Source organism: Heterocephalus glaber, unplaced genomic scaffold (assembly GCF_053883595.1).
Source record: "Heterocephalus glaber isolate CG9 unplaced genomic scaffold, H.glaber_assembly_v1.0 deba00001472, whole genome shotgun sequence".
NCBI classification, from domain to species: domain Eukaryota; kingdom Metazoa; phylum Chordata; class Mammalia; order Rodentia; family Bathyergidae; genus Heterocephalus; species Heterocephalus glaber.
The window spans coordinates 86,411,403-86,424,624 of NW_028258315.1; the positions used below are offsets into that span (position 1 = coordinate 86,411,403).

General features: G+C 37.3%; 1 protein-coding gene across 17 annotated transcripts in view; it reads left to right on the plus strand.

Annotated features, from left to right (window-relative positions):
- The window catches only part of Ankrd28 (ankyrin repeat domain 28), a 189,438-nt gene that overhangs the window by 157,274 nt on the left and 18,942 nt on the right, over positions 1-13,222 (plus strand). For all 17 annotated transcript variants that reach the window (XM_013065343.3, XM_087182253.1, XM_021243958.2 and 14 more), the window contains 7 exons: positions 619-730; positions 2,353-2,379; positions 2,711-2,785; positions 7,088-7,289; positions 10,485-10,572; positions 10,804-10,921; positions 11,990-12,209. In XM_013065343.3, the coding sequence (XP_012920797.2) occupies positions 619-730; positions 2,353-2,379; positions 2,711-2,785; positions 7,088-7,289; positions 10,485-10,572; positions 10,804-10,921; positions 11,990-12,209 (842 nt within the window). The remainder of the gene's footprint in view (positions 1-618; positions 731-2,352; positions 2,380-2,710; positions 2,786-7,087; positions 7,290-10,484; positions 10,573-10,803; positions 10,922-11,989; positions 12,210-13,222) is intronic.

Below are 13,222 nucleotides of genomic sequence, written 5' to 3' on the forward strand. Positions count from 1 at the left end.
AAGGAAGAGCCTTGTACAAGTGAAAAGGGAATGGCCAGTTTGAAAGGGAATTACTCAGGCTTACTGTGTTCAGAGAGAAGAGGAAAAATAAATAAACTGGACTGTGTCCTGAAAAAAAAAAAGAATTTTAGGATTGTTTTTTCTAGGTACATGAAATATGCTACTAGTGTTTTGATTGGAATTGCATTAAATCTGTATAATAGTTTGGGAAGCATTGGCCTTGATTTCTTGAGGGCCCTTACTGATGAGAAATTATATTTTTGTTCTGTAAGATAAAAGAAGAAATAATGTCAGCATTGTTTGCTTATCACCACTAAGAGTTCAGTCCTATCGGACATGGGTTGAGTCTTGGAGTAGGTGGTGCCATAGATAGTAGCTGTTTAAGAAGGAGCTTTCAAGTATGCTAACTCTTCTGATGGACTTCAGAGTTATCCACATTGAAGGAAGGAGATTTTCTTATGACTATTCTCTTAGGGCATTCATGATACTTCATTTAAATGACAGATTTTTTAGTGTCTTATGTATTACTCAAATATAAGAAAATTGTCAGTTTTTAATTTTTTATCATTGATTAAAATTCAGGATTTCAAATTTTCAGTATGTTGTTACTATGTATAGGTGCCTGGAATATTTATTAAGAAATGATGCAAATCCAGGGATCCGGGATAAGCAAGGATACAATGCAGTTCATTATTCAGCTGCTTATGGTCACCGACTGTGTCTTCAGCTGGTAAGATTCCTGAATTCTTATTAAAGGACTAATGTAAGTTTTGTAGTCTAGTAATGTAATGAAATAAGAATAAATGGTTAAAGAAATATATTGCTTTACTGTTTAACACTTTTCAGAATCCATATACCTCCTAAATATATTTGGACTTAGTAATATACCATTTTTCTTTTTCAAAAAAGAATAAAATTAAAACTCTGGGGAGGAGCTAGGCATGAAGGCATGCTCCTATAGTCGCAACACCTTGGGAAGCTGAGGCAGGATAGTTGGAGCCAGGAATTCAGGGCCAGCCTGAGCAACATACAAGACCCAGTCTAGTAAATAACAGAAATAAATAAATCTCTGAAGAGGCTATTTGCATCTTTATATTACTCCATGGCTCTGACTATAGCATTTACTTCTTACGCCACTATAAATGTTTTTCGTAAGTTTCTTTAAAAATAAAAAACAACTATAACCATGTCTTTATAAGAATAAAAGCCCTTGGGCCAGGGATTTAGCTCAGTGGTGCTGCTGCCTGCCTCACAAGTGCAAGGTCCCGAGTTCGTCCCCAGTACCAAAAAAAAAGGAAGAATAAAAGCCCTTGTGAGAATAAAGTTTTCTCGTGTATTTAGGAAATTCTGAAAGGCCTTTTTATTTCATAACACTTCCTAATAAAAGATATTCTACTTCTGCAAAGGTCCTTTTTATTTCAACTGTGGTCTTTTCCTTGAATAAGTGTACCATTCACCCCACTTTGCCAAACCAGGAGGAAACTAAGGGACAAATTAAAATATACTCCAGTGTAACAGACTTCAGGTTGAAGGTTCCCTTATATAGCTTATATTATAAATTGCATTAAATTTTGCTTCCCATGAAACAAATAAAATTCAAGAACAGGCAGAAAAGATAGAAAAAAGAGATTAGCTATACCAGTATCTATTGAATACAGCATTTGGAATGCCTGCTATAAAAATAATTTTTTTGTTGCTGTTGTTTTGTTTTAGTGGCATAGGAGATTGGACATAGGACCTTGTCCATGCATGGTAGGCAAGCTCTCTACCAGTGAGCTACGTCCCCAGTCCCTTTTTTACTTTTCATTTTGAAACAGTTTCGAAGTTGACCAGGCTGGTCTCAAATATGTGATCCTCCTGCCTCAGCATCCTAAATATCTGGGATTATAGGCATGCACCACTGCACCCAGCTATATCATATATTTTCTTAGGTTATAATGGATCTTTAGACAATCTAAACCTATGTATATAGATTTGTTGTCTATTATGTCATATAATTGCTTGTTTATTTATTTATTTAAATTTTTTTTTGGTACTGGGAATCGAACTTGGGTCCTTGCACTTGCACAACAGGCAGCAAAACCACTGAGCTAAATCCCCGGCCCTATAATTGCTTGTTTAAAAGAATGTTTTTGGAGGCAGAGGAAACATGGATTTAGAAAAGAATTTAACAAAACCTTGTGTAGGGCTGGGGATTTATTTAGCTCAGTGGTTCCGCCACCTGCCTCACAAGCACAAGGACCCGAGTTCGATCCCCAGTACCAAAAAAAAAAAAAAAAACCTTATGTAAGTAAACTTAATATATATGAATACTTCCTAAGCTAACTATTTTTGTTTTAATCTTTATTTCAGATTGCAAGTGAAACTCCTTTAGATGTTGTAAGTATTTGTCAGTTCCTCCTTCTCATTCAGAATATTATATTTCTTTGTTCTCATTAGAACTGAAGCCAGAATTGTTTTCATATATCCCTGAAAGCAAAGACAGTGGCAGATATTATGCGGCGGGGCTGGTGGTGGTCCATATTTCTCCAAACTCTGTATACCCTTCTTCAAAGCTTTTGTCTGTGGTCCTCATCACACTTTTGCGATCCTTTTCCATAAGTTGCTGACTTATACTCTAAAACAGATTTGAACTGGGGAGTAGAAGGAGTAACTGCTATAGTATATGTAAGTACCATTTCTGATATTTAAAATGATTCTTCTTTTTTAGTTAATGGAAACTTCGGGGACAGACATGCTAAATGATACGGACGGCAGAGCAACAATAAGCCCTTTACACTTGGCTGTGAGTACTGCCTTTTCAGCCAGCTTGATGTCTTGTTTGATGAAAATACCTGGTATCTGTTTGTGTTAATTCATAGTAGTACCCTGAACTTTTGGTGCAAGTGTAGTAGTTACAGTACAGTTAAAACTTAACTTTTTTAATCCAAAGAATTCTTTAGTTCGCTAAGTTTTTGTTTTCTGCCTTTGCTTTATTTTTTTTAAATGGTAGTCCTTGGGCCGCCCTGGGGCCCACTCTATATGCCTGTGACAGGAATTGTCAAATGCGCTGCCCTGGTGGAAGAAGTCCTCAGTGCCTACGCAGATAGTATACACACACGAATTCTGTAGTATTTTGACAATTTTTTCCCTCCTTTGTGATCTTGGTACGATAACTACTTGTGTGTTCAGTGCAACTTCAGTTATTCATGGTTTAGGATTTGGCTACATGATCTCAAATGTCCCTCTCACTTTACACTCCTCTGAATTTTCCTTCAACATCAGTCACTAAGAAGAGGTTAAGGGAGAGTGTGACAACTCTTTAGATCAAATATGGGAATTGCCTTAGGTAATTATAAGTAGAACCCAATCCAACTCATTCTATACTGAAAAATATTTTTTAAACAAAGCATGTTTTAGTTGGTTGGGTGGGGACTTTAAGAATCAGGAGAGCAGGACACTGTCTCCAGCTGGTTTGTGAGAGCTCTGATGTTAGTACAGTGCTTCTAGGGGTGTGTACTCAATTTAATGGGAATCAACATAAATTCAGTGATCTATTTGTTTCTTTTCACACGTACTCTTATTTTTTCACCTTAATGTTCTCCTTGTATATGTTCTGACACTGACACGCACTGAATTTTCTTTCTCTGCTCTTTCCCCAGACCACTTCCTGTCATGATCTACATAACTAGGAAGACAAGCCAGAATTTTTTGCTTTCTCATCCTTTGAGACTTAGGAAACACTATTACCTCTATCAGACTTGCATAATAAATAAGAAGTCTGAATGGGCCGAGCCTGTTCAGAGAAAATAGGCATTTTACTGTTGGTGGCAAGAAATGAACTCTGAGCAGATCACTAGGCAATTCTTGCATCATCATCACCATTCTCACAGTAACAATAGTAGTCATTTCTTAATCACTTGTTGAATGCCAGACTATTTCTCCTTTCCTTTGTCAAAATACAACAAATTATCAGCATATTAAAGGGTCCCAAATGTCCTGTAATGTGTAGGACTCTTATAGCTTAATGGTGTTACTTCTTTAAGAATTTCACATTTGTATGTTCCTTCTCACTCTCTGTCCAGTTTAACAAGTTTCTCCTTTTGTACTGCACTTTAATAATGTGTTCCAATTGAATAGTAAAGTCAGACCCTCTCTCTGTCTCTCTCTTTCTGTCTCTTTCTCTTTGTCTCACACATACACATTGTTTATGTCAAAGTTTTTTTGTGGCAGTTTAAAAAAATTATGAGAAGTATTATGCTGGGTGTGGTGGTGCACACTTGTCATTTCAGCACTCAAGAGGCTAAGGTAGTCTGTTCTACATAATGAGTTCAAGACCTGTCTAAACTATATAGTGAGTCCTTGTCTCCAAAACAAGGTGCCACTTTAGCCATTTTTTAATGTACAGTTCAGTACTGTTAAATATATTCACATTGTTGTACAACCAATCTCCAGAGCTTTTTCCTCTTCTTCTTAAAATAAATTTTATTTTATTTTATCCCATTCTCCCTTCAAGCCAGAGCTTTTTCCTCTTGCAGCTTGCAGAAGTAAAATTTTCTACTCATTAAACAACAGCTGCCTATTTCTCCCTCCCTCTAGTAGACTCTGACTTTAATCTATATACCTCATTTAAGTGGAACCATACAATATTTCTCTTTTTGTGGCTGGCTTATTTCTCTTAATGTACTGTCCTCAAGGTTCATCTGTTTTGTAGCGTGTGTCAGATATTCCTTCATTTTTAAAGCTGAGCAGTATCCCATTGTGTGTGCATGTGCATACACACACATACACCATACTGGGGGGCAATTTTGGAGGGTGGCTTTTTGTTTTGTTTTGTTAGCTGTACTAGGGAGTGAACCTAGGGCCTCACACATGCTAAGCAAGTACCACTGATTATATCCCCATCCTTTTTTATTTTTGCTTTGAGACAGGGTCTTGCTAAGTTGCCCTGGCTGGCCTTGAACTCAATGATCCTCCTAAGTAGCCTTGAACTCCTCAGCCTCCTAAGTAGCTGGAATTACAGGCATGTGCCTGATTTCCACATTTTACTGGTCTAGACACAGTTGCTTCCATTTCTTGGTTATCTGAATAAATACTGCTATAAACATGGATGTACTGGATAGTGTTTTTAAGCTGAAATGGAAACTTTTATAATTTAGTCATTAGGCTCAATGAAATGTGGTTATACTACTGCTTTTGCATTTCATTTCTTATCCTAAGAGATTTTCAGAAATTATTTGAAATAGTTTTTGGGTTTAAACTCTCCCATTCAGGACAACTTGGTGCGGTGAACAACACTGGCTTGAAGCTTAAGGAAGCTTTGCTTGTACTGGATGTACTGCCTCCTTTCCTCAGTCTTGGAAAAGAACATTGATGAAAGGAAGAGCCCTGTGACAAAGTATCATGGCTCCTACTTACCTTGTTTTCTTTTTATACTGTCTTCTGCATTTTCAGTAGGGTTTCTCAAAGTTTAGTTTCTCAAAACTTTTTCTTTTTTTCTCAAATTTTTTAGTTTCTCAAAATTTATTCTTTTAGTTTAATTTCATTGAGCTGCTAAGTCTGACCAAAAGCAGATCTGATTCTAGAAAGAGTTTTGTGATCTGTAGTCACTTTAATCTGTAAGGTAGTCAAACTTCAATCACAGGTGCATTGTAGACATCACTAAGGCCCAGAGTAACTTGTATCTCTTGTTGGTACTTTCTGATATTTCCCACAAGAAATAACTTTATTTGTCCTTTGAAACTATTATTACCTTATGTCCTGCTCAGTGTCCAGTGAAGTGTAAATAATATATGTCCAAGCCAGGCATGGTAAAGCACACCTACAATCCCAGCACTCTGGGAGACCAAGTCAGGAGCATTACGAAGTTGAGCCCATTATGTGCAACTTAATGGCTTAGCAAGAGCTTGTCTCAAAATAAAAGTTAAAAAAAGAACTGGAGTTGTAGCTCGTTGCAAAGGCCCTGTGTTCATTCCCCAGTACCACACTCAAAAAATGATGATGATTATGATGATGATGATGATGATGATGATGATGATGATACATGTTCCATTTACATTTTGGTTTTTGAAATGAATTATCTGAATTATTTTGAAATGAATACCGTGTAAAGAAGAGGCTCTACCTGATAAATCTTCACATCTGGGCTAGGGATTTAGATCAGTGGTTTCGCCCCCTGCTGCGCAAGCACAAGGACTCAAGTTCAATCCCCGGTACCAAAAACAAAAATAAATCTTCACATCTGTCATAGTTACTTTCCTCGTCACTGAGACACAATACCCAACACCAGCAACTTAAAGGAGGAAGGGTTTATTTTGGCTCACATTTTAGTTCAGTCAGCTGACTCCAAGGCAGGATGGCATGGCATAAAGGAAGCATAGAGAGAGGAAGGATCCGGAGAGGGAGATCAACCTTTCCAGGCCATGCCCACTTTGTGGCCATGCCTAGAGTGACCCCACCTCCCAATAGCAAGCCAACTATACCATCCCATCCCCATAATCAAACACATGAGGCTTTGGGGGCCATTTTAGATCTAAACCTAACAACATCTTGCTCTTATACAGGTAGAAGAATGCCTGGCACATGGTAAATGTTTTGAAAAGGTTTTAGGTACTTTTGTGCTGAAAGGAATGTTTATTTTTGAGTGCTGGCACATTATTGTATGGCAAAGACTCAGCTACTAACTCAAGTTAACACAGTTATCCTTGTGATTAAAATATAATAAAATTCATAGAGTTAAAAAATGTGGAACACTTAAATGTGATTAAGAACACAGGCTTTGGAATCATACATGAATCCATGACATACACCATTGACTGCCCTGAATCAGGCATTGTATACTCATGAAATTATCACCTCCCATTTGAACATTAGTATTTGCAGAATACCTGTTCCATAATACTGTAGCTTGCTATGTTGATTATTAGAAAAATGTATAGTTAACTTTCTGAATTCTCAGTGTATAAGTTAAGTATCTGGGGGCCAGGGATGTAGCTTATTGGTAGAACACTTGCCTGGCATGCATGAGGTCCTAGGTTGAATCTACACCACACAGAAAAGAAAGAAAATAGTTGAAGAGTAAGTAAGTATGTTTTTTTTTTTCTCCTAGGCATATCACGGTCACCACCAAGCCCTGGAAGTGTTGGTACAGTCTTTGTTAGATCTTGATGTAAGAAACAGTAGTGGAAGAACACCCTTAGATCTTGCAGCATTTAAGGGCCATGTTGAATGTGTGGATGTACTCATTAATCAGGGAGCCTCAATCTTAGTAAAAGATTACATTTTGAAGAGAACACCTATACATGCAGCAGGTATGCCAAATATTCTTATTTACCACTTTCTATCTAATGTTCTTTTTAAACTTCTGATATATAATACTCCTGGTAGTTATCTTTAAATTTTTTACTGTAAGTCCTCAAATGATTGTATTGTTAGGGGAAAACCACCATCAAGACCACAATCACTTCAAAATATTATCTGCCTTAGACACTAGATTTATGCAAGTGCAAGGACTCGAGTTCAATCCCTGGTACCAAAAAAAAAGAAAAGAAATTAGATTTATGTAATAGTCTAATTTCTGAAATACTTATCACAAAAGAGCGCAATAGTTTTTACTTTTTGCTGGAGAAAGTTTTAGATTAGTGTATGCTTTCATTTAACTATTGATAAAATGTTTACTTTATCAGTGTACTTTATTAAACATTTAATCAGACAAAATATATAGAGCACCTACTTTATGCAAGAACTACACTGTGTTGTAATCTGGTGATATTGCAGGTGTGTAAAAAAACAAAGATCTGTACCTAAGTTGTTGAAAGACTTGGTACTAGGTCCATATCAACTACAAGCTGCAGATTTCACAACTCTCTATAATTGCTACATAGCAATAATTAGATAATAAGACTAGTATACTTGAAGAAATCTGTTAGCCTAGTATTTTTTATATCTTCAATAAGCTATCTTTATGGGATTAGAGTCATTTCACTAGTCTGTTTAGAGTGATCTTTATGAGGCCCAGGCATTTAGCTCAGTGGTTCTGCTGCCTGCCTCGCAAGCACAAAGTCCTGAGTTCAATCCCTGGTACCAAAAAAAAAAAGAATTTGGGCTGGGGATTTAGCTCAGTGGTTCCGCTGCCTGCCTCACAAGTGCAAGGTCCTGAGTTCGATCCCCAGTACAAAAAAAAAAAAAAAAACTTTGAAAATAGTGATCTTTACAAATACATTCAAATATATGACTTGAATTTTATTTGTGGTCCTTTGGGAAACTTAAATTTTAGAAAAATAAGGTAACACCATGCCTGTCTCCCAAATCAGCCTTTCAAAATTATGAGATATTCCGGCAGAGCTCAGGGATAAATATTTTCATAATTATTTTAAGCCCCTAATAAATTTATACATAAAAAATGTCACATACAAGGTCAAAATAACTGCTTTTTAGTATGGAAAAGGGTGAATTAATATATCAGTCTATACTTAGATTATATTGTAACTACAGGTCATTTACAGAGCTAATTTGAACTTTTAAATGGAGGCTTTGCATTCTTAGTAGATAAGTACTGAGTTAAGGCACTGCCATATAGTCCAGCATAAGTCCTACCCACAGAAGAGCTATAGATAAATGCAAGCCTTGGTTCTACGTATCCCTTCAGATTCAGAGATCTGCTAGGAAGCATCTTACTACTCATAAGTCATGAAACGAACCCTGAAACTTAACCACTTTTCCCACGGTGACTCTGTGCTTGATGTTCTGGGTATTGAGCTTAGATCACATGAACACTCATCAGTAGCTACTGTGCACTGAGTAATAAGACTCCATTAGAAATACCGACCCATAATATTCAAGCAGTCCCCAAATATTATGATGCTGTTATTGCTAAGAGAGCTGCTGACAGAATGCAGCACACAGATTGGGAGCAGGAGTAGTGATTTTGAGCCACTGCTCTTAGTAACTGTTAGAACTTAATATAGCTGTCAGAAACTACTGTAGAATATTAGGCACCTACCCTTCTTTCACTTATTTTTTCATCCTTTTTAATTAGGAATAGTGAAAGACATTCCTTTCTGGATCATTTTGTGGCTTATAGATTTTTTAAACTTCAAACTATATTGCAGTTTTGCATATTTAACTTAATTTAACGGCATTCTATTTTTGCTGGGCATGGTGATTGACGCCTATAATCCTAGCATTTGGGAAGCTGAGCCAGGAAGATGAGGAGTTAGAGGCCAGCTTGAATACATAGTGAGACCCTGTGTCCAAAAAAAAAATTAAAAACGAATAAACAATAGCCTCTCATTGAGAGGGGGTACTATTTCTACTTTTCTATTTTATTTGGGCACAGGAAAGCATTCTTTATAGATGTGTCCTTTTTCTTTTATTGTATATATGAATGATTTGGAATTATTTCAGCTATAAATAATGGAGTACCCAATTGAAAATGGCTTAAATGATGGGGCGAGTGGGGTGGCCTGGGGAAGTAGCTCAATGGTAGAGCACTGGCCTGGCATGTGCAAGGCCTTGGGTTCAGTCCCCAGGTCTAGAGGGAAAACAGTGATAGTGGTTTAATCTCTCACACAAATGTTTAGAGGCAGATGCGGTTCCAGGATTGCTTGATTCCACAGTGATGCCAGAGCTCAGCCAGTCTCTCACTCTCTTGCCTTTGCAGTTGTGTCACAAAGTGGTTGCTGAATCACTACCAGTTCATAAAACTAGGTTAAAAGTATTTTCCAAAACTCTTGTAGACCTCTCATCTCAAGGATCAGATCTATATCTTGTACTCACCTTGCAGCTGATCACAATCAAAGGAGAAATGGGGTTGTTGCAACTAACTTGGACTAACATGGTTGGCTTATTTCATCCCTTGCCTGCAGGCAGATCGCCCTCCCTGACTGGGCAATAAATAAAATGAAATCCTATTAGTATTACAGGTGACAGGGAATGAGTGCTGGCCAGGCTGCCTGCCTGCTGTGATCTGCCATGAGGAATTCCTCTCTTCAGCTCATTGTTTTGTTTTGTTTGGTACCAGGAATCAAACTCGGGTCCTTGCACTTGCGAGGCAGGCAGCAGAACCACTGAGCTAAATCCCTGGCCCTCCTCCTCTCTTCAACTTTAACAACAAATTCAGTAGAGACTTACTTTGTAGCTGAGTATGGTGGCACACGCCTGTAATTCCAGCACCCCAGGACGCTGAGGTAGGAGGGCCACAAGTTTAAGCCCAGGCTGGGCAACTTCACAATTTAGCAAGACTCTGTCTCAAAATTTTAAAAAAATTTGAAACCTGAGGATGTAACTCAATGTGCAGGTCCTGGGTTCAATCCTCAGTAGGAAAGGGAAAAAAAACCCCACTTTGTACATGTAATAAAAACTTCTTACTATTGAATTCAGGGAAGTTATCACAAAATTATATTATACAGTGCCCTAAAATTATATTCGAGAAGATATGCTCTGAGATGGACATTTTCTATGTTATTACATATAATTAACTGAAATTTTAAAATTTCACTTTACAGCAACAAATGGCCATTCAGAATGTTTACGGCTGTTAATAGGAAATGCGGAACCACAGAATGCAGTAGATATTCAAGATGGAAATGGGCAGTAAGTGCCAACAATTTTTAAATTACTTTTAGGGTCTTTCATAATCAACATATTTTGGCCCCAGTTTAGTAAGACTGTTATTGTGTGTAACTGAGTAATATCAAATAATAGTTTTTTTTTTTAATTTTAAAGTTTATACTACAAAGGGTATATTTAGAAAATAGGCTCCATATTGATATTTATAGACTAGCCTTAAGTGATAGGGCTAACCCTGTTCCTCTTGTTGTGCAGGACACCCCTGATGCTATCTGTTCTCAATGGGCACACCGACTGTGTATATTCACTACTAAACAAAGGAGCAAATGTAGATGCCAAAGATAAATGGGGAAGGACAGCATTGCATAGAGGGGTAAGCTAAAACACCCTATTTCTTTTCAGGAAGCTTTCTGACCTCATATTACCCACAACTGAACTAGACTATGATTACTCTTCATTAAATTTCTGCTAAATAATTTTATTGTTTTAGTTTTTAAATGTTAACTTTGAACAGTTACAATGCAGAAGCTAATCAAGAGAACAATAATGTTAGGACAAAATTTTTATTCCCTAAAATCTTGAATAGAATTAATACCAATTTGACTTTTTTCCATTATCTTAACTATTTTTTTTTTTACAATTTATCTTAATTTTTTCACCTTTGAAATATTATTTTCATTGAATTACAGATATCTGTGAGGGTTTTTTTTTTGTTTTTTGGTACTGGAAATTGAACTCAGGGCCTCACGCTTAGCAGGCAGGCGCTGGACTGCTAAGCTACATCCTCCGCCCCAGATATCTCTATTTTTGTTTTTCATGTTAGCTGTATTTTGACAGTTTGTTTCTTTAAGTTTTAAATGACTTCAAAAAATACTGAATTACAGAAACTAGAGACGTTTATAGCTAAATGGATGCATATTGAGGCGATACTCTTAAGTGAAATAAATAGGACACACATGTGTAAATACCAAATAGTTTCTCTAGTGTGAGAAACTGAAAGTGTAAATAAGGATTAAAACAAATAATTGATAATTTGAAATAGGAAGAAAAGGTCTAAAGGGGTAGGAGAAGTGGGAGGGGAAGGGGAAAGGAAAGAAGGGAAAGGAAAAATTATAAGAAAAGGAAAAAATGGAAACGAAGTCTTTGTAAATAGGAAAGGGTAGAGGGGGTGAAGGGAACACAGAGAATGGGGAAAAATAAGAACCAAGATTCATCATGTACAGGTACAAGCACCCAATGATAAATGTAAACTATACCAATAAAAGAATTTAAGGAAAAAAATAAAAAATAAAAATTTTAGAAGCAGAAAAAAAATATTGAATTACTCAGAAAATGATAAATGCCCTTAATTATTAGACTTTAAAATTTTCAGATTAGCTAAAGTTGGTATGTAGTGTCCAACAAAATATATTTGACTACATGCAAATTATTTTTCTTTCAGGCAGTTACAGGCCATGAAGAATGTATAGATGCATTACTTCAACATGGTGCTAAGTGCTTGCTACGAGATAGCAGGGGTCGGACGCCTATACACTTGTCAGCTGCCTGTGGACACATCGGTGTTCTTGGAGCCCTTTTGCAATCAGCATCATCTGTGGATGCAAATCCAGCCATAGCAGACAATCATGGATATACAGCACTTCACTGGGCTTGCTATAACGGTTAAGTATATAGATAAAACCTGTATTTAATGTCTCTTATGTACTGAGTAGACAAAAGTAATGATAATACATTTTAATGTAAATAATGTATTTATAAGGCAGACTGAAAATTCAAGATTAGAGGATGCATAGGAACAATCTACAGAGTAGTTATAGGTCATTCCCTCTGTCCTGTCAAAGCCAGGGTGCTAGTTGTTGAAGGTGTTTGAGATGAGCCATGAATCTTTTTTTTTTTTTAACTTTTTTCTTTTCCTTCATTCTTTTCTTTCTTTTCCTTCTTATGTTTTGTTTTTGTTTTGTTTTGGTTTTTGGGTTTTTTGGGGGTTTTTTGGTACCAGGGATCAAACTCAGGACCTTGCGCTTGCGAGGCAGGTGGCAGCACCACTGAGCTAAAATCCCTGGCTTTTCCTTTTTACGTTTTAAACTGGGGATTGACTCCAAGGCCTTCACACTGAGCTGTATCCCTAGCCCTTTTTTGTATTTTTCATTTTGAGACAGGGTCTCATTAAGTTGCCTGGGCTGAACTCAAACTTGAGATCATCCTGCCTTGGCCTCGGAGCGTGCTGCGATTACAGGGGAATGCCACCATGCATGGCTAAGCTGTGAAATTTTTCTTAGCTCCATATTTTAAAGGAATAAAGTCCTAGCAGATATGAAGAACTTTTTCATAGGTTAACTTTGCTAGAGGTTAGAACAGACTTGCTGTCAGCCTCCTGGAGACTCACGGTCACACTCATCCCTTTTACAGGTAGACTCTCAAAGGATCATTCAAGGAAGTAGCTATTACACACACACACACACACACACACACACACACACAGGGATCAAACTCAGGACCTTTGTGCTTGTGAGGCAGGCGCGGTGCCACTGAGCTAAATCCCCAGGCCCAGAAAGCTATTTTTAAGGTATAGGTATTAAAAATGGAATCTGGGCAGGAGGTGGTGGCCCGGCCCCCAGGTCAGTGAATGCAGAGGCAGACATCACAGCTTCTCTGCCTCTGCCACAGGGACCCC